The sequence below is a fragment of the Pelobates fuscus genome, chromosome 12 (assembly GCF_036172605.1).
Source record: "Pelobates fuscus isolate aPelFus1 chromosome 12, aPelFus1.pri, whole genome shotgun sequence".
Taxonomy (NCBI): domain Eukaryota; kingdom Metazoa; phylum Chordata; class Amphibia; order Anura; family Pelobatidae; genus Pelobates; species Pelobates fuscus.
In genome coordinates, this window is record NC_086328.1 from 105,142,524 (window position 1) to 105,167,240 (window position 24,717).

The 24,717-nt window shown below is 42.1% G+C and overlaps 1 protein-coding gene across 1 annotated transcript; it reads left to right on the top strand.

Moving 5' to 3' along the window:
* Nucleotides 1-899: 899 nt before the first annotated feature.
* WEE1 (WEE1 G2 checkpoint kinase) lies at nt 900-22,892 on the top strand. The gene is made up of 11 exons (XM_063438749.1): nt 900-1,739; nt 11,043-11,251; nt 12,683-12,749; nt 13,433-13,605; nt 14,345-14,466; nt 16,598-16,744; nt 17,075-17,170; nt 19,263-19,348; nt 19,491-19,661; nt 19,766-19,911; nt 20,671-22,892. Exons 1-11 carry the CDS (start codon nt 1,383-1,385, stop codon nt 20,822-20,824), a joined length of 1,728 nt encoding a protein of 575 aa, XP_063294819.1. The 5' UTR covers nt 900-1,382; the 3' UTR covers nt 20,825-22,892.
* The last annotated feature ends 1,825 nt before the right edge of the window (nt 22,893-24,717 follow it).

Genomic DNA, 24,717 nt, shown 5'->3' on the forward strand with positions numbered 1-24,717 from the left:
TGACGCAATACGCGGTGTATACGGCTTACTACGAGGGAACGTGACGCAATACGCGGTGTATACGGCTTACTACGAGGGAACGTGACGCAATACGCGGTGTATACGGCTTACTACAAGGGAACGTGACGCAATACGCGGTGTATACGGCTTACTACGAGGGAACGTGACACAATACGCGGTGTATACGGCTTACTACGAGGGAACGTGACGTCATACGCGGTGTATATGGCTTACTACGAGGGAATGTGCTCTCAGTTCACTCTGTCTCCTTGCACACAGAACTTTTATTGTGATTTCACACATTTTCTCCCTCAGTCTCTCCTCCCTCTGAATGCTGTCATTCCTCATATATTGTAAGCTCCTTTGAGCAGGGCTTTCTTCACCTCTTGTTCCTGTTTTGTATGTGATTCACTTATGAGATATCCCAATTCTATAATTGTACAGCGCTGCGGAACATGCAGGCGCTATATGAATTTTTACAGATCAGTTCTTTTGTTTTTGGTTTGGTAACCCCCTTCTCCTGAGTGAACACTGTCACCTTTATGCAATGAAGACCATTAAGGCCAAAATAGCTGATTTCGAACTATCGTCTAACTCGGCAGTAGTTCCCGCTCGGCAACTTCTGCCTTAATGATTCGACCTGTCTGTGTCTAAAGGGCTCCGTGGGAGAGCACGTGGGCCAGCACGGCCCCGCCCCTATGTTGTTTCACACTCCCCGCCCACTTGACTGCCCTGCACACATTCGCGCCAAATTGACGTCAGCGCGCACGAGGCCTCCAGGCTGCCGCTGACGAGCTCCGTTTTTGAACCTCACCTCGAGATGCCATTGGCTGCCCGTGTCCCCGCCCCCTGGATGACTCGGCGCTGCGTGTTTCCATTGGCCCGCCCTGCAGCCCGCCCCCCGTGACTAACGGTCGCGCCACCCGAGCCACACAGCGGCAGCGAGAGGGAATCACAGCTTCTCCCGATCCGAGTCACCTACCGCCCGGAGTGACACCGTGACAGGACCTACCGACAGTCACACACACTGACAGAGCTCCTTCCGACTGACCGAGCTCCCCCCGGATACAGAGCTCCTTCCAACCGGAGACCGAGCTCCCCCGGATACAGAGCTCCTTCCAACCGGAGACCGACTGCCCGAGCTCCCCCGGATACAGAGCTCCTTCCAACCGGAGACCGAGCTCCCCCCGGATACAGAGCTCCTTCTAACCGGAGACCGAGTGACAGGACCTACCGACAGTCACACACCCTGACAGAGCTCCATCCCGGAGACCCAGTGACAGAGACCGGATCAGCCCCCGGGCGGATAGAGGGATAGAGCTGAGAGTTCCCCGGGCGGATGACGCTCCCCGGCTGCTGCTGAGCTCCGTGAAGCCGGTACCATGCTAAGCAGCTCGTCCCCCCGCACCCCGGGCCTGCCCCGCTCCCGCCTGCTGTTCGCGGACTGCGACGAGGAGGACGGACACAGCACCGGGGATGATTCCGCTTTCCAGGAGTCCGACTCACCGCCGGCCCCCGTGCAGCCGTCCATCCCCCGCTGGGAGGAGGACGAGGAGGGTCTGGGCTCCTCTCCTGTCAAATCACCCGGATACTATTACATGAACGGGACCCCCTCCCCCTCGAGCCAACGGAGCCCAGACAGGGGGGACTCGAGCTCCCCCATCCCGGATTGTCCGGGAACTCCCCCTCACAAGACTTTCCGCAAACTGCGGCTCTTCGACACCCCGCACACCCCAAAGGTAAGGAGTAATACATGTACACCCCCCCCCCCAACTACCCTACAAGTCACGTACCCCCCAAAAAAACTACCCTACAAGTCACGTACCCCCCCAAAAAAACTACCCTACAAGTCACGTACCCCCCTAAAAAACCTACCCTACAAGTCACATACTACCCTACAAGTCACATACCCCCCCAAAAAACTACCCTACAAGTCACGTACCCCCCAAAAACTACCCTACAAGTCACGTATCCCCCAAAAACTACCCTACAAGTCACGTACCCCCCCCCACAACTACCCTACAAGTCACGTACCCCCCCACAAACTACCCTACAAGTCACGTACCCCCCCCCACAAACTACCCTACAAGTCACGTACCCCCCCCACAGACTACCCTACAAGTCACGTACCCCCCCCACAAACTACCCTACAAGTCACGTACCCCCCCCACAAACTACCCTACAAGTCACGTACCCCCCCAAAACTACCCTACAAGTCACGTACACCCCCCAAAACTACCCTACAAGTCACGTACACCCCCCAAAACTACCCTACAAGTCACGTACACCCCCCAAAACTACCCTACAAGTCACGTACACCCCCCAAAACTACCCTACAAGTCACGTACACCCCCCAAAACTACCCTACAAGTCACGTACACCCCCCAAAACTACCCTACAAGTCACGTACACCCCCCAAAACTACCCTACAAGTCACGTACACCCCCCAAAACTACCCTACAAGTCACGTACACCCCCCAAAACTACCGTCACGTACACCCTCCAAAACTACCGTCACGTACACCCCCCAAAACTACCGTCACGTACACCCCCCAAAACTACCGTCACGTACACCCCCCAAAACTACCGTCACGTACACCCCCCAAAACTACCGTCACGTACACCCCCCAAAACTACCGTCACGTACACCCCCCAAAACTACCGTCACGTACACCCCCCAAAACTACCGTCACGTACACCCCCCAAAACTACCGTCACGTACACCCCCCAAAACTACCGTCACGTACACCCCCCAAAACTACCGTCACGTACACCCCCCAAAACTACCGTCACGTACACCCCCCAAAACTACCCTACAAGCCACGTACACCCCCCAAAACTACCCTACAAGCCACGTACACCCCCCAAAACTACCCTACAAGTCACGTACACCCCCCAAAACTACCCTACAAGTCACGTACACCCCCCAAAACTACCCTACAAGCCACGTACACCCCCCAAAACTACCCTACAAGCCACGTACACCCCCCAAAACTACCCTACAAGCCACGTACACACCCCAAAACTACCCTACAAGCCACTTACACCCCCCAAAACTACCCTACAAGTCACGTACACCCCCAAAAACTACCCTACAAGTCACGTACACCCCCCAAAAACTACCCTACAAGTCACGTACACCCCCCCAAAACTACCCTACAAGTCACGTACACCCCCCCAAAACTACCCTACAAGTCACGTACACCCCCCCAAAACTACCCTACAAGTCACGTACACCCCCCCAAAACTACCCTACAAGTCACGTACACCCCCCCCAAAACTACCCTACAAGTCACGTACACCCCCCCAAAACTACCCTACAAGTCACGTACACCCCCCCAAAACTACCCTACAAGTCACGTACACCCCCCCAAAACTACCCTACAAGTCACGTACACCCCCCCAAAACTACCCTACAAGTCACGTACACCCCCCCAAAACTACCCTACAAGTCACGTACACCCCCCCAAAACTACCCTACAAGTCACGTACACCCCCCCCCCAAAACTACCCTACAAGTCACGTACACCCCCCCCCCAAAACTACCCTACAAGTCACGTACACCCCCCCCCAAAACTACCCTACAAGTCACGCACACCGCTCCTACAAGTCACGTAAACGCTCCAAGGTAAGCAATGGTACGCCCAAAAGGAAGCAGTTGCACTCTGTACATTTATACAATGCCAACTAATTCTGCAGTGCTTTTCATTATATGCACCCCAAAGAAAGGAACGATCCCCCTACTCATACTTCCCAAAACTCAGCAAATGTATCCTATATATATCTCTTAAGGCAAGGAATACACATCTTAAACACACACACCCTGCAACTAAACATCTGTACCTCATACACTCCCCAAACATTTACACCCCAAAACCAAACATGTGTCCTATACATTATAAACATTCAAAAAGTAAATATTATACACCGTAAATGTTATCCCTCTTAGTAAGCTTCATTAACGCATACATCATACGCACCCGCAAAAAAACAAGTGCCCTAACCCCATACATGTACACTGAAGGTACATGTATATGGGGTTGACTTGCTTGGTTTAAGTGGAGGGTGTATCATCTGCACCCTCCCTCCGCCCAATTTCAAACACAGTTAGGCCAGAGTTGCAGATGTAAAATAACAGATTAAATTCCTATTTTGTAATACCTCTTTTACCATACTATCAGAATTATGGAATGACAAACTTTCGGGAGAACCTTCTCACAAAATGCAATACTGCACTCGAAAGAACTTAATGGAATAAAAAGAGATATATGGAGAACGAGCATCATGTAGTGCAGATTTGTTATAATATTACGAACATGGCATTCCCCACCATAATAAGCAGCAGTGATAGGAGTTATATCGAACACATCTCTACACTGGGCATCAAAAAGAGAGGGGGGACACAAAAGAAAAACTAAATGAAACTGAGTACTGTGTTACATGACTACAGACACTCTCAACATCTAGCATTTCTTTAGGCTTGAGAAAGGGAGGTTCTGCTGAAAGCTTGTCCGTTCGTCCACTAAAAAAGGTATTAAAATATATGAACTTAGTTTGTTTAATTATATATGTACATAAGATACACATCCTACCATATATATTGGATACACACCCAGCCCCCAAACCACCATCATTGTCCCAAAGTAAATACTGTACTCCCTATCAAATATGCATACACACCAAAGGTAAGATTTGTACTTCCATAAGCACAACCCCAAATTAAGCACCTGTACCTCAAACAGCCCTGTGGTGAGGATCACAGACCCTAAACTAAGCACTTGTTTCCATAAATCATATGGACACTGCACTGTAAATTGTAGTCACGCACCCTAAAGTAAGCACCAGAATATCATGTTATGTATATTCTCTAACATCTACAGCACTCTAGTCCAGTACCTGCACCCCACTGTTCTTAAATGAGAGCACAGCTAAGGACCTGCCCCTGATCCCCAATAAGTAGATCCCTTACACTTTGTCTTGAGGCCTGATCTGATACTACTGTTATGTGTGCAAATTGGAATCACTGTCTGGGTAGAAAGGATAAAAGAGAATTTGTTTTTTTTTCTATAAGGATGCAATATCCCAGTGATAATTGTTGCAACTAGGGCATCTCTCAGGTTCCAGCTTGGTGAAATAACTGCCATTTTGTTAGGTAATAACACTGTGCTCAACATTTCTCTTCAAATATTTTTTATTAAAGGTTTTATAGTTTTACATCAATATATGCAATACCTTTATATTGAATACATATATAAAACACATTGTATATGGAGATACATACATCAAATGTACAAAAAGAGCTATGCCCAAAATTTCTGATGACTAGTGAAAAGCTATAGATATTTTAATAGCTGGATACTTTGAATCGTTGGTCTGTAAAATCCTTTATTCTAAAATGCTCGTATACGTATAATTCATCTACATGTCTAGTGGCATGTTTTTATTGGACCACTAGCTGCTCTCTTTGCATTATCAGGGCAGATAAAAGCGCTGTGTGTATGTGCTCAGTGTTGCCGGGGGTGGGGCAGTGCCCTGTGTACATGCTTGCAGCGTATGTCATGGGCAGCGCTCTGTAAACGTGCTCAGTGTGTCGCAGGGGGCGGGGCAGCGCACTATTTACGTGCTCACAGCATTTCAAAAGGAGGCGTGGCAGTGCTCCTTGTACATGCTCACAGCGTGTTTAGCATGTACCTGTGTATGTCCTCAGTCTCACATAATTTAAGAAACTTGGTTTGCACAGTGTGAGTTAGAAGTGTGTGCTCGTGCCATTCAAGTAATTCTATATAGCAAGTAATTTCAGAATTTATTTAGCCTGGATATTTTAGGCCAAAGTATTCTTCTCTCGTGTCACTTATCCACAGTTTGTTTTAATAAATCCAAATACATTAATAGGTTATTACTAAACACTTAAAGGACCACTCTAGTGCCAGGAAAACATACTCGTTTTCCTGGCACTAGAGTGCCCTGAGGGTGCCCCCACCCTCAGGGACCCACTCCCGCCGGGCTCTGGGGGGAGGAAGGGGTTAAACTTACCTCTTTCTCCAGCGCCGGGCAGGGAGCTTTCCTCCTCCTCCTCTTCTTCCTCGCGACGTCATCGGCTGAATGCGCATGCGCGGCAGGAGCCGCGCTCGCATTCAGCCGGTCGCATAGGAAAGCATTCATAATGCTTTCCTATGGACGCTTGCGTGCTCTCACTGTGATTTTCACAGTGAGAAGCACGCAAGCGCCTCTAGCGGCTGTCAATGAGACAGCCACTAGAGGCTCTGGAGGCTGGCTTAACCCTCAGTATAAACATAGCAGTTTCTCTGAAACTGCTATGTTTATAAAAAAAAAAAGGGGTAAAAGCTAGCTGGACCTGGCACCTGGTGCCTAGAGTGGTCCTTTAAGTTGTAGAGAATGGAAACTGGAACTGCTGATTTAAAAAAAAAAAAAAAAAATTTTTTTTTTACTCTGTAGTCAGTTTGTTTGCTTTTCAATTTACTATAGCCAGGAATTGACTGAAGCATTTCAAATTCTAGGCAATTTTTATTCTTAAAAACTGTAATACCCTGGAGAATTCACAAAAATTACAACTTAAAGGGACACCATAGTCACCCAGACCACTTCAGCTCAATGAAGTGGTCTGGGTGCTAGGTCCCCCAGGTTTTAACCCTTCAGATGTAAACATAGCAGTTTCAGAGAACCTGCTATGTTTACATTGCAGGGTTAATCCAGCCTCTACTGGCTGTCTTCCTGACAGCCGCTAGAGACGCTTCTGCAACGCTGGATGCAAAAATCATCAGCATGCAGATGTCCATAGGGAAGCATTTCTGTTTGAATGTGCGCGGCACATGCGCATTCTGCTCCACTTGGGAGCTGATGTCAGCGGTGGAGGAGAGGTCACCGGTAAGTAACTGAAGGCGTTTCAACCCCTTTAGCCCTAAGGGAGGGGGGGACCTAAGGGTTATATAGTGTCAGGAAAATGAGTTTGTTTTCCTGACACTATAGTGGTCCTTTGAGGACCTGGTTGGCTTTGACTGCTCCGGAAGTGTATAAAGATATTGAATGCTCTAGATGTGTATAAGGCGAACGGAGTAAATTAATTGAAGAAAGCTCAGGATGTGCATAAGGCTAACGCAGCTGAGGAATTGAAGAATGTTCAGGATGTGTGTAAGGCTAACGCGGTATAGGAATTGAAGAACACTCGAGATGTGTATAAGGCTAACACAATAAAGGAATTTGACGAACACTCGGGATGTGTATAAGGCTAATGCAATAAATAAATTGAACGCTCAGGGTGTGTATAGGGCTAACACATTAAATTGATTGAAGAACACTTGTGATGTTTATAAGGCTAATACTGTAAATGCTCGGGATGTGTATAAGGCTAACGCAGTGGGTTTTAGCTGTTGACAATACTTAGCTGTTGACAATGACCTTCAAATCACAAATTTTAGGCCAAAATAATAGGGCTAGTAGAATGAGATGTAGAATTATTTTCAGACTCATCTTTGCAATTCTCTAGATTGTTTGTTTTCCACATTTCTTGGTTTAGTAAATAAAGGCCTTGCTGTTACTGCAGAGCTTTATTTAGTAAATATCCATTACTGTGAGCACACTGTTCAGGAAATCCTTGTTGTATTGCGCCCTGTGGCACCCTAGTTGGTAATTTTGATTGCATTTGCATTGTGCTGGGAGTCATGTGACCCTACTTTCACTGCAGGGTGGAGCTGTGGGTTATACAGAGGTTATTCAGTGTTGTTCAATCTGTATATATAGTGTTTTCTATAAGCAGCCATCACATAAAAGCAAGGGAGATGTGTCACTGTTTGTCTGCTGGATCCAACCTTTTAAATGGTTACTGTGGCCATAAGTGAGTTTAGGCTGAATCATGATTTGGGAGCTTGTTTGGGCGGCTCCTGTTACACTTCCCATCCCCCATCCTTTTCTGTTAAAGAATGTGCTCATAGGACGGGGGATGGGCTTTGTATCAGACCTAAAGGCACCACTGAGAGACTTTAAAGAGTCCTCGAAATCGTAACATGTTATCAAGTTGGTTAATATTACCATTTCTTAGTAAAAGACAAGTAATACAATGCTGATCTGTGCTCTGTTTTGGCCGGTTTTAATGCCTCTAGTTTATTCATTGATGGATCTAGAGAAATCTTTTTTTCTGAAAGGATGTTTTTCTTAGTTAAATGTCCTGTGCAACTTATAAAAAAGGTATTCGAGTGGTTGCCTCTTGGCAGTTACTGTCAGTTTTTCGTGTGATTTCTTTGTATATTTGGTGGTCATTAGAGAGTCTCCAGGGGAATAGGTGCAGGGGGGGAGATTGAATATAAGAAACAGGAAGGCTATGTTTATTGTACTCTTAAATTTTAATTTCTAAACGAATACTTGTGCAGTGAGACCTGCAGTGTTTATGTATTTTTAGTTCTGAATCCCAAAAAAGTATTTATACAATCTTCAAATATTAAACGATTTGGTTGAGCTGTGAACCTGCTATTTACCAAGTAGTCTTAAAAGTGCTTCACATTGATTGATGCGTGTAGATAATTTCAAATGGGTTATTTATAAGCAGTAACCTTTTCTGCTGCATAATGGAATCACCCGACGTGTGGATTCACTGGGGTATTTATTATTTTATTCAATGTTTTCCTTTTTATCTCTTTTTGGTAGTCAATATAAGGATTTGTGAGGTTATATAACAAGTGTCCATAAGCAGAATATGATGGCTGGGAATTATTCCTTTAACCCCTTAAGGACACATGACGTGTCTGACACGTCGTGATTCCCTTTTATTCCAGAAGTTTGGTCCTTAAGGGGTTAAAATTATCTGAAATGTATTTTTAAAAAATTGCACATCTGTGCCACAATTCCTAATAGGTTTTGGATTTAGACGGCACAGCCAGGTGTTAATTGCTGGTAAATAGTCAAGCCTGCCCAGTGTAAATCTAATGTTACCTCCTCTAGTCGGTTTGGAACATCTGGAAACCAGCTGTTGATTATTAGTCTAAAATGGATAGATATCACTGCAGCTCCACTGACCCACTATCAAGTACAAAACTGTCTGATAGTGTTGGTCACTTTCCTACAGACTGATCCTTCAAAATTTGACAGGTCATCGTGGCAACACTAATTGTACCTGGAAAAGAAAAATGCTTTTCATTTGGTTAGGGGAACATAAAAAGTAGTTTGAAGTTGTTTTTGTTTATTTCACGTGCAGGAAGTTTTAATTTAAATTGTAATTCCACTTAGTCATTTTTATAAAATACATAGCTGACATTTCTATAATAATTTTGTTTAGGATTTTAAAGTTGCACCAAGCACAAACGTGTAGTCAGTCCAGCGAATGGTTACCGTATATATCCAGGGATAGACGATTGGGTTTATAAATAATAATGATTGCAGCCCTAGATGCATGTATAAGGAATATCTACCTATATTGTATGGAAAATTGGTTAAATATTGTATAATCTTTAAATGGACACCATGGTTACCAAAACATGTTTGGCTTAATGAAGAAGTTTTGCTGAATAGATCATGTCCCTGCAGTCTCACTGCTCAATTCTGTCATTTAGAACTTAAATCATTTTCTTTATTCAGCCATAGGCACACCTCTCTGCATGTGACTTACACAGCCTTCCTAAATTCTTCATGTAAAAAGTTATCTAATGTTTACATTACTTTTATTGAAAATTCTATTTTAGAATTTATCTTTCTCTGTTAATAGCTTGCTAGACACCACATGAGCCTCCTGTGTGTGATTTAAAGTTCAATTCACAGACCAGGAGTTAACAGCTTTTAAGTTACACCTGATTGAAAATGAAACCATTTTGCTTTCATGCATGGTGTGGCTAAATGGCAGAGAATTGAGCAGCGATACTGCAGGGGCATGATCTATACACTAAAACTGCTTCATTAAAGGACCACTATAGTGCCAGGAAACTATAGTGTTAATAGGTCCCCCTCCCATCCTCATGGCCCCCCTACCGCCAGGCTAAAGTGGGAGGAAGGGGTTAAAATCTTTCTCGAGCGCCGGCCTACCTCGGCGCTGGGACTCTCCTCCTCCTTCTGACGTCATTGGCTGAATGCGCGGCAAGAGCCGCGCGCGCATTCAGTCAGTCCCTAGGAAAGCATTTCTCAATGCTTTCCTATGGACACTGGTGTCTTCTCCGTGTGAAAATAACAGTGAGAAGCGCCCAAGTGCCTCTGGCGGCTGTCAATGAGAGCCTCTAGAGGCTGGATTAACCCATATGTAAACATAGCAGTTTCTCCGAAACTGCTATGTTTACAGCAGGCAGGGTTAACCCTAGATGGACCTGGCACCCAGACCACTTCATTAAGCTGAAGTGGTCTGGGTGCCTATGGTGGTCCTTAAAGCTAAAGCTCTTTTGGTGACTGTAGTGTCCATATAAAGGTTTTTGTTGATTATCTTTCGAATATGTTGCAGTCACTCTAATACTCAGTTTGAGTTTCTCTTGTAAGGTTACATTACCGTTTGTGAAATTATTTTCCTTTTGTTACTGTTGTGTTCATTTGTTTCCTTTACAACCTTAAAGAAACACATTTTAGTGTAAGGATTACAGAGATGACAGCTGATGAGGGGACCTAATGCGCATGCACTTTAGGCCTTATGAATTTTAAATCTGCCTTCCTATGGAGATTTGCTTGACGCTGGATGTCAAAGTCCGTGAAACTGCATGCAGGACCTCTCGTTGCTGTCTGGTAGACAGCGACTAAAGGCAGTCCTAACACTGCAATATAAACATTGCAGTTGTTCTGCTGGGACAGGGACACTGCACCCAGACCACTTCAATGAGATTAGGTGGTGTGGGTGACCATAGTGTCCCTTTAACAAATTGTTTTTAATACAAGCCCTAAAAGAAAAAAAAATCAATCTGCAACTGTCAATATTTGTATATATTTTTTTTTTTTTACACTTTTATTATGTTACTGTTATATATGTTGTACTCATACCTTATCTGGTTGGTTGTATTGTCCTGTGGTAAAATAAGGTTCCCTGTAAATAATTATTTTAAAATACTTCTTTATTTCCTCAGAGTTTGTTGTCGAGAGCTCGTGTAGCTGGCTCCAGCGCACTAAGATTACGAGGTTGTGCTCTTTTTCCGGACGTTGGACAGTCTGAAAAGCCAGAATTTGTGTACAGCGCACCTCAAGTTAATATCAATCCATTCACCCCAGATACTCTGGATTTGCAGAACTCAACAGGGCTTAACCAGCGCCGCCGAAAGAGAATGCATTGGAATGAGTGAGTTTATTTTTTTAACTTGTTTTTTACAATTGTGTACTGTCATAGAAACGGTTAATTAAAGCACATTGTGACATCTTCAGGGCCAGTGTATAGCCAAACAGAACAATTAAGCTCCCCAAGGATGTAGAAAAGGCTTGCAGCTTATGGGTTAATTGTTTATATAATATAATTTAGTAATAGGTGAAGAGCTTAAAGGCTAAAATTGATATGTAGATAATTGGTGCATTAAAGGAACACAGCTGATCCAGTACAATGTGAAATCCAAGGGGCAGATTGATGATTCGTGGGTCGGTTGATTGTACCAGAGGGCGTGGGGAAGTGTTCACTTATTTTCATGAAATGCTGTACTTGTATTGCTTTTCAAGCTTGTGTCCTATATTTCAAGTTATGCCTGTGGCATTTGATCAAAATCTATGAAGTGCTGACAGGTTGTTTCTTTGACAAAACCCTAATGTGTTTAGCTGTTAATACATCTGCTGTGACACAGTATTTGTTCCTGAACATGCTGACTGAATATCTGAAACTTGTAAAGTTAATAAAGGTGTATGTCATATCCAGTGGGCCATTTCCAGGTCTCTACTCCCCTGCAAGAGGAAGTGTTAATTGTGGGTAAAAAAGTGAGCTGATTTTAAACATAGATTCATATTAAATGCATGTCTGTAGCAAACTCTCAAAGATCTGATTTGCGAGATACTGCAGGCAGTTTGTATAAAAACTGATATATGTACAATAAATTCTTGAACCATGGCTTCTTCGTTTTCCTCTTGCAAGTGGGTGTTGAGATCTTTGAAAGAGGCAGTTCACTGCTCTTATTTCTGCTGTAACTTGGTTATTATTGCATTTTGCTTTAGTCTTGTCTATTGGAAAAAGCTGGAAATTAACGTGTGTCAATATATCTCAGAAGCAGGAGTTCATGGGAAAGCTGCCCCTTAAAAGACATGGAATAAATAGAACACCCACACTACGTGTGGTGATCTTTCCACAAAGTGCTCTTCTTTCTGCAGGAGACAGACTTATCATAAATGTTTTTTTGTTGAATTGGGGAAGGTTTTTCCTAATTCAACAAACCATTTGAGAGAGCCTTATTTAGAAGAGCCCTACTCCAGGTCTCCTGTATTTAGTGGTGATGGGAGAGAGGGGATTGATATTTTATGTGATGGCCCTGTTTGTCAATGAGTGTCTTGTATCCTCTAATTGCAAGTTGCTGCTCCCACTTACAAAGCAATTGGAGGACCTGCTGTTGGCATTTTGATTCTCTTGGAAAAACTGACATTTCCGGTTTGAAAAATGGCCTTCTGCAACTTGCCCTTTGAATTAATCATCAGTGTGGCCATAAACAATCTCACCTGTCTTTAAAGTTGAAATGGTTTGAATAATGTAAGCAGAGACTCTGTACGAATTTGTAACTGATTTTATTTTCCTTCCTAGTTCTTATGGAGAAGAGATGGAAGGCAGTGATGGGGAGTTAGAGGATGAGAACATTAGACCTGCCAAGGTAAAGTACTGTAGTTTTAGTTTCCCCTCTGCTCAGTGTGTGACACTGCTTGTTGAGTTCAGAAAGTCATTAAAAGAACACTCACCAAAAAGTAAAATTTTAATTGTATTGCAATGTAAGCTTTTTGTACACAGTTCAATGTTTTGTCTTTGACTTATATTTACATGTGCATATCTTAATTAGAACATAATATAGTATGTTATTGAAGTTTGCTGATTCACATATTCTAACCTTAGCAAATAGTTTTTGTATGTAAAGATCAGTATGGTGGTGACAAGTAATACGATGCAAGCTACACAAACTCATCTGTCCAAAAAAACAAACGTAATGAAAGTTAGAGATTGCCTCTTGTATATGTGAAGGTTTAGTTTATATTTTTTTGTTTTGAATATGTTTGTCATCACAGTATAAACGCGATTGTTGAACACAGTACTATCAACACAAACAGTCGCTTGCGCAGAGCCGTGCATATTAAAAGTGTAGATAACATGAGGCGAAGCTATTTCGGACAGATCGGAATAATATATGGTTGCCTGCGCAGAGGCGGATAAGTCCAAATAATCAAGCAATATCATAAATTGGGTATACATAGGCGTTATTTATAATTTTTTTTTTGTATGCTTTGTACTTCTTTCTTATTAAAATTGTATTTTGTGTTTTGGTTTTTATTTCTTTGTCTACAGAGAGTCACAATTACTGAAAGCAACATGAAATCTCGCTATGCAACAGAGTTCCATGAGTTGGAAAAGATTGGTTCTGGAGAGTTTGGGTCGGTGTTTAAATGTGTGAAGCGGATAGATGGATGTATCTATGCAATTAAGAGGTCAAAGAAGCCGCTTGCTGGTTCAGTTGATGAGTAAGTAATGTTGATAAAGTATCTCTTCTTAAACTATGACCAAATTATAAGTGTGTGTGTGTTAAAGGACCACTATAGTGCCAGGAAAACATACTCGTTTTCCTTGCACTATAGTGCCCTGAGGGTGCCCCCATCCTCAGGGACCCCCTCCCGTCGGGCTCTGGGGAGAGGAAAGGGGTTAAAACTTACCTTTTTCCAGCGCCGGGCGGGGAGCTCTCCTCCTCCGATGCTCCTCCTCTCCTCCCATTCGGCTGAATGCGCACGCGCGGCAAGAGCTGCGCGCGCATTCAGCCGGTCTCATAGGAAAGCATTATTAATGCTTTCCTATGGACGCTTGCGTGCTCTCACTGTGATTTTCACAGTGAGAATCACGCAAGCGCCTCTAGCGGCTGTCAATGAGACAGCCACTAGAGGCTTTGAGGGCTGGATTAACCCATTTGAGGGCTGGATTAACCAAAAAAAAATGGGTTAACCCTAGCTAGACCTGGCACCCAGACCACTTCATTAAGCTGAAGTGGTCTGGGTGCCTAGAGTGGTCCTTTAACAGTATTTCAGGTTTTTACAAAAATCCCTTACGTGGTTGTCTCTTTGTAATACATAGTTCATAAATGGCTTAGTCTGACTTTATTTTTTATTCCACAGTCTGTCTAGGAAAGCTTTGACTGAGTGTGGCAATGTTAATTCTCCAGTCATGTGAAGCAGAGTTCCTGTGGTACAAGTAACCTTGTGTTTATTACAGGCAGAATGCGCTACGGGAGGTATATGCCCACGCTGTGCTCGGGCAACATCCACATGTAGTTCGATACTACTCCGCTTGGGCTGAAGATGACCACATGCTTATTCAGAATGAGTACTGCAATGGTGAGTGACAGCATGGTGTCAATTTCCTGCTTCTAAACATTCACTACAAAACAATTTGGTCTCAAGGATGGTCAATAAGAAATTTGCATTCCTTATGTTCCGTTTATTTCTAAAGGGTTTTCCAACTTTCTCCATGGCTTACACATGTTAAACTTCCTATTCTGTACAGCTAAAATGCATCCATGATATTAATAGGGAGGAGTCGGGCAACTATAGGCCAGTAAGCCTTACTTTAGTAGTGGGGAAAGTGATAGAAACCATGTTAAAGGATAGGATTGTTGAACATCTAAAAATACATGGATTTCAGAGACAACATGGGTTTACTTCAGGGAGATCATGCCAAACTAATATTAATGATTTTTTTTTTTTTTTTTTGATTGGATAACTAAAATTATAGATCAGGGTGGTGCAGTAGACATTGCTTACCTAGATTTCAGTAAGGCTTTTGACACTGTTGCACATAGAAGGCTTATCAATAAACTGCAATATTGAAGTTTGGATTCCAATATTGTTGAAAGGGTAAGGCAGTGGCTGAGTGACAGGCAACAGAGGTAGTCAACAGTAGTCAATGGAGTATATTCGAAGCTTGGGCTTGTCACCAGTGGGGTACCTTAGGGATCTGTACTTGGACCTATTCTCTTTAATATTTTTTATTAGTGATAGTATCATCAGCAAAAAAAAGACATACCTTACCATCAAGACCTTCTGCAATAAGATATGTAACATGATTGATGTTCCAGGAGGGATAAGCCAAATGATTTAGGTAAACTAGAAAAATGGTCAGTTGTGGCAACTGACATTTAATGTGGATAAGTGCAAGATAATGCATCTTGGACGTAAAAACCCAAGGGCAGAGTACAGAATATTTGAGAGAGTCCTAACCTCAACATCTGAGGAAAGGGATTTAGGGGTGATTATTTCTGATGACTTAAAGGTAGACAATGTAATAGAGCAGCAGGAAATGCTAGCAGAATGCTTGGTTGGATAGGGAGAGGTATTAGCAGTAGAAAGAGGGAAGTGCTCATGACCTCACTTGGAGTATTGTACGCAGTACTGGAGACCGTATCTTCAGAAGGATATTGATATCTTAGAGAGAGTTCAGAGAAGGGCTACTAAACTGGTTCACGGATTGCAGGATAAAAGTTACAAGGAAAGGTTAAAAGATCTTAACATGTATAGCTTGGAGGAAAGACGAGACGGGGGATATGATAGAAACATTTAAATACATAACACAGTAAAGGAGGAGACTATATTTAAAAGAAGAAAAACTACCACAACAAGAGGACATAATCTTAAATTAGAGGGACAAAGGTTTAAAAATATCAGGAAGTATTGCATGGAATAGCCTGGAAGTGGTAGAGGTTAACACAGTAAAGGAGTTTAACCCCTTAAGGACCAAACTTCTGGAATAAAATGGAATCATGACATGTCACACACGTCATGTGTCCTTAAGGGGTTAAGCATGCGTGGGATAGGCATAAGGCTATCCTAACTATAAGATAAGGCCAGGGGCTAATGAAAGTATTTAGAAAATTGGGCAGACTAGATGGGCCGGTTCTTATCTGCTGTAACATTCTGTGTTTCTAAGAATCCCTCTTTGTGTAATTTATTCATAAATTGTGACTGTATTCAACATCTAGAGATAACCAGATTTAATATCCTGGAAGGATGTTTGGCAGCTAGTCAATTAATTTTAGCTTTATGCAGGTCTAGGTTTTCTTTGTCATGTTAAGTGAGGGCTGTCTGTGAATAAAAGGCACAATGGATCGGTCATAAAAATATATTTTCACATGGCCTCTGCAGAACAGTTCTGTAATACTTTATCCTGCAGACGAAACATATGATATTTGAGTTTCTCCTTAAATAATCAGTTTGAAGTGGAATTTAAGATAACTTACAAATAAGACTTTTTTTTTTTAATGATTTTTTTTTAATAAGAAAGCAAAACAAATAGGACAATCTTACATTATAAATATAAACTCAAAATGCAATTCAGTCCTAGTAGCTTTAGGCAATCAAACACTGATTTTGCAAGCTTTTAGAACACTTGACAATCCAATACTTTACATTTTGGGTAATTTATCATGGTGGTTTTAGTTAATGGTAAATCTGTTTTTATTTTGCTTTCCAGGTGGGAGTTTAGCTGATGCAATAAGTGATAATTATCGGCATATGCAGTATTTCACTGAACCAGAACTAAAGGACCTGCTCCATCAGGTGGCTCGTGGGCTGAAATATATTCATTCCATGTCATTGGTGCACATGGACATTAAGCCAAGTAAGTTTCAATAACCTTTCCAAAATAATTCATGTCTGGCACAGGAAGGTAATATTTGCCATACTCACTGCCTGATGCAGGGAATTTATAATGGCAGAGCTTTTCCTCACCTCAGTCTTTCCGAATCGTTTTCAATAATTAGAATAAGTGACAGAACCCACCTTTCTCCCCAATCCTATATTAATATTATTTATTTTTCTTGAGTGACCGTACCCACTTTTATCTTTACTCTGCTGTAAAAGTGACAATCATTTTGTTCTGACCAATGCACGTGCAAGTTCTAGGTTACAAAGGCCTTAAATTGGTAATAAATTAATATTTTTCCTCCAGGTAATATTTTTATTTCCCGAACATCCATTCCGAGCTCAACTGCAGAGGAAGGAGATGATGATGACTGTGGATCTCGAAAAGTTACTTTTAAAATAGGTATATTTAAAATATATATATATATATATATATATATATATATATTCTTTTTTTTTTTTTAATGGAAAAAGTAATCCCTCTTGAAACACATTTACAATTAGAGAAATTGGATCTTTTTGTAGTCCCAGCTCAAACGAGCATTAAAACTATGAAGAATTTAGGTAGGCTGGGACATACAGTTGTGCTCAAAGGTTTGCATACCCTGGCAGAAATTGTGAAATTTTGGCATTGGTTTTGAAAATATGACTGATCGTGCAAAAAGTATTTAATTGAAGGATAGTGATCATATGAAGCAAGTCATTATCACATAGTTGTTTGGTTACTTTTTAAATCATAATGATAACAGAAAACGCCCAAATGGCCCTGATCAAATGTTTACATACCTTTTTAAATGTTTGGGCTTGCTACAGACACACAAGTGTTAAAATGTCAATTAAAGGCTAATTTCCCACAGCTTTTTAAATTGCAATTAGTGTCTCTGTGTGTGTCTGTCTGTGTATAAAAACTTTCAGGAACAATATGATGAAGAGGACCCTGCTCCAACGAGCTTGCAGTCTAGCGGATATAAAAAGATATCCAAAGCCTTAAAATTGTCAGTCAGTATAATCATGTTCTATCATTTATTAAGAAGTGGAAAATTTGTGGATCTCTTGATGCCAAGGTCAGGTAGACCAAAAATGATTTCAGCCACAACTGCCAGAAGAATTGTTTGGGATACAAAGAAAAACCCACAGGTAAACTCAGGAGAAATACAGGATGCTCTGGAAAAAGATAATGTGGTTGTTTCGAGGAGCACAATCCGAAGAAACGTGAACAAAAATTAGCTGCCTTTTCTGTAAAGAAGCCTTTACAGCACCAATGCCACAAAAAGCCTGGTTACAATGTGCCGAAAACACTTTGACACGCCTCACAGCTTCTGGCGCACTGTAATTTGGAGTGATGAGACCAAAATAGAGCTTTGCGGTTACAACCATAAGAGCAGTGTTTGGGGAGGGGTCAACAAGGTCTATAGTGAAAAGAATACCATTCCCACTGTGAAGCATGGTGGTGGCTCACTGATGTTTTGGGGGTGTGTGAACTCTAAAGGCACGGGGAATCTTGTGAAAATTGATGGCAAGATGAATACAGCATGTTTTCTGAAAATACTGGCAGACAGTTTTGCATTCTTCTGCACAAAGGCTACGCATGGGACGCTCTTGGACTTTCCAACACGACGCTCAAGGCCAAGTTGTCCCTCCAGTGGTGGAGGTGAAGGTTCTGGAGTGGCCATCGGTCTCCTGGCCTTCATATAAATAAGCCACTCTGGGAGATCTCAAACGTGCTGTTCATGCAAGACGACCAAAGACTTGGCATGACCTGGAGGCATTTTGTCAAGACGAATGGGCAGCTATACCAACTATAGAATTTGCAGCCTGATAGACTACTATTACAAAGGACCGCATTCTGTATTTTATACTAAAGGGAGCAATACACAGTATTGAGAACTAAGGGTATGCAGGCTATTGAATAGGGATTATTTCATTTTTTTTTTTTTTTTCTTGCCATGTTTAGTTTTACGATTGTGCCATTCTGTTATAACCTACAGTTGAATAAGAATCCCATAAGAAATATTTGCCTGCTTACTCATGTTTTCTTGAAAAATTGTACATTTATTACCAATTCTCCAAGGGTATGCAAACTTTTGAGCACAAGTGTATATAATAATAATAATAACAAAGTATTTAACCAGGAAAGGTACATTCAGATTACTCTGGTTTCCAAGTACGTCCTGGGGATGTTACCTTAGCCCAACAACCAGGGGTTGTTACTATCACCCAATTTAATGGTACTCATTTTATCTACCTCGGAAGGATGAAGGGCTGAGTCAACCCTGCCGGGATTTGAACCTGCGACCCAAGGGTTAGAACAGATTCTGCTGATGCATTAGCCCACTGAGCTATTTCATACACACACACTCCACCTCTTATGGACACTTACTGATGGTCTGTCCAGGATTCACACCTGGGTTTCCAAGTTCTAAGTCCTCTTTAAATCACATATTTTCCTTACTCATTTGTAGAGTTCAATGTTTGTTGTGTAACTCATCCAACAGGTGACCTTGGCCATGTAACACGTGTGACGAGTCCTCATGTAGAAGAAGGAGATAGTCGATTCCTCGCCAATGAAGTCCTGCAGGAGGTTCGTATTCTTTGCTTTTCTATTTTGTTATGGAAATTAAGTCCATCAATCTTCTGATTGCAGGGTCTGTATAAAAGAATGGAAAGCCTATTCGGGGTTTTTTTTTTTTTTTTGTGCTTTATATTCCCTTTTTCTTTTCTAGGACTATATTAATTTACCAAAGGCGGACATCTTTGCCCTGGCTCTAACTGTGTGCTGTGCTGCAGGGGCAGAGCCTCTTCCAACTAATGGGGATCAGTGGCACGAAATACGGCAAGGAAAATTGCCGAGGTTACCCCAGTTAATCTCACAAGAGCTTCTCGATCTAATGAAGGTATAATTAGTGTTTGTACATATTATGTATTCAGCACAAGTGTCATTTTGGGACAATCTCTAAATTTGTATGTAAATCTATATATATATTTTTTGTTTGTTTAGCTTATGATCTCTCCAGATCCAGAGAAAAGGCCCTCATCTGTGGCTCTTGTGAAGCATTCAGTGCTTTTATCTGCTTCTCGGAAAAGTGCTGAACAATTGCGGATTGAGTTAAATGCTGAGAAGTTTAAGAATGCTCTCCTTCAGAAGTAAGTGCTAGCCTAAAAATTTACACTGAAAGATTGCCTGAATTTATCTAGAGAGTGCAGGGTGACTGAACATTTCCCTGAGCAGCAATAAATAACATTACAGGTTCCTTCCTATAAAATACAGAGGAGTTAATTTTTAGTAAGTTCTACAATTTTTATAAGTTTATAGTCAAATTACTCTATACATTTCCCTGAGCAGCAATAAATAACATTACAGGTTCCTTCCTATAAAATACAGAGGAGTTAATTTTTAGTAAGTTCTACAATTTTTATAAGTTTATAGTCAAATTACTCCTTTACTTCCATACTACTTCCATACTACTCTTCACCCCATATTTTGCTATTGAAAAATGTTCTCCTTCCAACAGTCAAATCATTAAATGTACAGAGGCTACTACTAGTAGATACATTACCTCTGGTGAGTCTTGAACCTATGACCTCCTGATTCTGTGTCTGTGTACTAACATCTGTTGCCACTGGAAGGTGATATTGTAATGGGATCTTTTCTTGTCTTGAACCTGCACTAAATGCATGTCACCAGTGGGTGGTGTTTTCTGAAACAGAACCCCCTATTTTTCTAGTGAAAAATGTTCTCCTTCAGATGTTAGTGGAACAGTCAAATCATTAAATATACAGAGGCTACTACCAGCTCTATATTATATACATTAACAAGATACAAAGAGCACATCAACGCTGTATCTGCTATTTAGGCTATAAATGTGAAACTGATTCAGTGTTTTAAAATTTTCTCTTCTCTAGGGAATTAAAGAAAGCACAAATGGCGAAAGCAGCAGCTGAAGAAAAGGTGCTATTTCCTGATCGAAGGACGACACGATCAACCGCGCAGAGCAACAGAGCATCTCGCCTTATTGGAAAGAAAATGAACCGCTCAGTTAGCCTTACGATATATTGAACTGCATATAGAGTGCTATCGCAAACAGACCAGCTCTTGTTGCATTTTCATTTAATCTAAAGTTTAACATCTTTATTAAGTTAAGTTTAGTTTTTAAGAATTTCAGCATTTGGCTGTAGATGTTAATCATTAACATTCCTGTTGATTTTTTTTATTATAAGCTTTGGCTTTTGTCTGAATTATGGTTTGCTTAATTGGTCCTAGATCTTAGGATAATGGGAAGATGTTTAAGAGAGCAGCATAATTGTACTTCCAGTGCAATTCAGACAATATCAGCCAGTCACCATGGTGGCTAAACAGGCTTTAAAGAGTTAATAGGACCCAAAATATAGGGGTATTGTGATCCAAATAATCTAGTCTGTTTACTGTCAGACTTAATAGGATCTCCAGTGTCAACCTCTATAGGGGTAGATGGGATCTGGATAATCAAGTCTAGTTTAAAATGGGTAGAAAGGAAACTGAATTCCTTTCCTGCCAATTGGTGGGTTATAACACCAAGTAAAAGCTCTGCTTTAGTTTATTTTTAAAGTGACACCATCTCTAAATTACTGTAGTATTTCCTGCTTTAGCTGCTAGGCAGTAGAGTGTCCAAATACGGCATTTCATTTTTCTGTAAATGTGTATATTAATCTGGCCCCTGTGTGTTACTATGACCATTCAATAACACTGTGCGAGCCACTCTCAGCCTTGTACCTTGGTACATTTTATTGTGAATCTTATTGTAAATTAAACTCTGAGCACTTTGTTGGCACCCGGCAAATCGTGTGGTAACCCCATGTGGAAATTTGCCATGTGAAGTTTGCTGCTATTTTAGGTTCTGTTTGTTTTTGTATTTGCTGTAAAGTTGTTGTAGCATTAAACAATCATTGTTGTACTTTAACTCCCCATAGTGTGATGTCTAGCAAATGTTAATAGACCTATAGTTTGAAAGATTAATGTTCATTTCCTGAGCTCTTTTAAAGAACAACTGTGACCTAAAAACTTATTATTTTTTTTTTTTTTAAATATCCTTTCATCAAGTTCTGAAAGGAAATCCTGTTTATTTTTATTTTTTTAATGGTGTACATGGGAATGATGAGAAAACTCATCCCTACCTTTCGAACATGACCGGATTCTTCAGTCATATACATGCACCTTGGGTCAGACAGTGCTTGAAAACAGACCGTCTCTACAGCCTCCCCTGCTTCACTCCCTGCACAGAAGCTAGGAAGGTCATAAGGACTAAATTTTAGTTTTCAAACTCTCTGACCCAAGGTGCATGTATACGGCTGAAGGATCCTGTCATGTGCTAAAGGTAAGGATACTTTTTTTTTTTTTTTTGGTTTTGTATCCTCCATATACTTTTTCAAAACTTGATGTGGTTTATTTAAAAAAATAGTTTTGAGGTGACCGTTGTCCTTTAAGGCTTTGAGCAACATGATTTTCCTTGAAGGCGCATGCTTTGTAAAGGAAAAAAATGCACCTTCTCCTGCTCTCTTTCTGTGTATAATGTTGATCTTTTCTGAGTTGTTTTGTTAAACATTTACTGTGTGTAAATATATAAATATATATATTTTTTCTGCTTCATGTTAAAACCACAGGAGCCAAACGTTTCTGACCGCTGCCCTGAATTAAAAAGTAATTGTCCTCTCTTGCATACAAGATATGCAGTAATCACGTTCTCCGCTCTTACCTTTTGATTATATGTGCTATAGTAGCACTAGAGACCATAAAACACTGTATCAAGTCTGACTTTTTATGTCAATTTCAGTATTTATCTTTTCCTTTAAAAGAAGGAAAAAAAATTTAGTTTGTGGCTCCAAAAGCAGAATCCTTCAATTGTCCTGTTTGGTTTTGCCCTCTTGCCATTTGTAGAATAATTACATTTCAAGTATGAACTCTGATACATGGGGCCCTTCTTTTGTGGGAAAAGTGTAAACATTTCTTTGTTAGATTTCTCTTTAATTGCCATATGATCACTTTGACAACTTCTACATTTGACAAATAATATAACTTTATTAATAATGCTCTGTAAATTCAGTTGTGGATTTGTGATTGTTGGTTTCCATATGCTCTTTAAATCTTGTAAATAAAAATAATGTGCCTTTTTGTTATGGAGTTCAAGTTTCTATGTAATTCTCTTCACTTATAAAGCAGCATGCAGTGTACTGGGGAATATCGGAATTTTTTCATGAAAATAAAGAATTGGAGCTTAATAGGTTTATAACTATGGACTTATTTAGCTTGAACATACATTATTCTTAAAGAAGTGATGAGGTATTTTGTCACATGGCCATTTGTTTCAGAACCTCCCAGAATTAATTGGCAAAATTATCTAATTTACTCTCTAATCAGGAATATTTTTATGTATAACCGCCCTCTTAGTCTATAGGACCTGTTATTTTATAGTATGTTCTATTTCATTTGTACTTTGATTAGCACAGCAGTAAGGATTACATCTATAGGGGTTATTCTCTGTTCCAAACACTGGCAAGGCCAGCACAGTGAGCCATCTGTGCATGAGCAGCAAAATCTCAAAACTGGGTTACTTAACATGGATGCCACAAAACATGTTAAATTAAGCAGTTTAAAAAAAAGGTCAACTAGACCACTCTCGGGGGCGTGGTTTTGGCTCCGTCTAAGATGGCCGCGTGAGAGAAGAGCTCCGCTCACCTACACCCCCGATATAGCGATTTATAGCGGCAATTCAGCTTTCATGGGGCGCACTAAACGACCTGAGCATCCCCAGACCCCAGGGAACCCCCAGCAAGGCCCCCTGGACGGTTTCTTACAGCCACAGCCCGGGGCGAGCGGCGACCCTGCAACGCCCAAGATGGCGTCGGCCCCTGCACAAGGCCCAACACATGCTGCCCTGGAGAGGATCGAAAATACCCTCCGGGAACTAACTGCTGCTATGGTCACTAAAACCGACCTACAAGCGGTGGCCACCAATCTGCAGGAAGCCTTGCGGACGGAGGTGGCTGGGCTCCGCGCCGAACTCACGACGCATGCAGGCCGCATTACCGCACTGGAAGAAGCAGATGTGGCTATGACGGCCCGTATATCATCTACGGACACCGCGCTCGCTAGGCAAGGCGAGATGATTCTATCTATGCGCCGCCACCTCGAAGACGTGGATAACCGAGGTAGGCGATGTAACATCCGCGTGCGCGGTGTCCCAGAAGCGGAGGGGACGGAGGAGGCTGCAGACACTCTCAGGGAGCTCTTCCACTCCATTATGCAAGTTACCCCGCCACCACCGATCCTCTTTGAAAGAGCGCACAGGGCGCTGCGCCCCAGGAACGCAGAGGACGGCCCGAGGGACCTCATTTGCTGTGTGAGCTCTTTCCCGGTGAAGAACGCCATCATGCTTAAAGCCCGGGAACGAGCTTTTTGGCCCTTCAGAGGAGCCCAAGTTGCGCTATTTAACGACCTGTCTCCTATCACCCTGGAGGCCCGGCGAGCACTCCGGCCTATTACATCGACACTGCGGGAGCACAACGTGACTTACAAATGGGGCTTCCCCTTCGCCCTGATGGCACGACATCAGAACCGGTGGGTCACTTTAAGATGGCCTGAGGAAGTCCCGCGCTTTCTGGGGGAATTGGGCCTTCCGCCTCAGCCAGTCACCAACTGGATTTTGGGTCCGCTGGGGCCGCCACCGAGACCACAGAGAGAACCCAGACAACCCAGACAGTGATCGGCCGGAGCTTCCTATGCCCCCCGGACTGACAGACATAGAGATCCAACGTCCCCGGAGGAATAATCACGCTCCTCTGAACCTCCCATGGTATAACACCCACTACTCTAAGTGATGAAGTCCTGCTGCTGGACGATGACGACGGGTTCCGACCTGGTTATCTCTGGATGAGTGAGTTTCACACGACAGATTTCGAGGTACTGTGGGGCTCCCT

Excerpts from the sequence above, each read along its gene's own strand:
- WEE1 (XM_063438749.1), top strand. The coding sequence starts at position 1,383 with ATGCTAAGCAGCTCGTCCCCCCGCACCCCGGGCCTGCCCCGCTCCCGC. Across the intron at positions 12,750-13,432 it reads AGAACATTAGACCTGCCAAG|AGAGTCACAATTACTGAAAG; the intron begins GTAAAGTACTGT and ends CTTTGTCTACAG. Across the intron at positions 19,349-19,490 it reads CCAATGAAGTCCTGCAGGAG|GACTATATTAATTTACCAAA; the intron begins GTTCGTATTCTT and ends TTTCTTTTCTAG.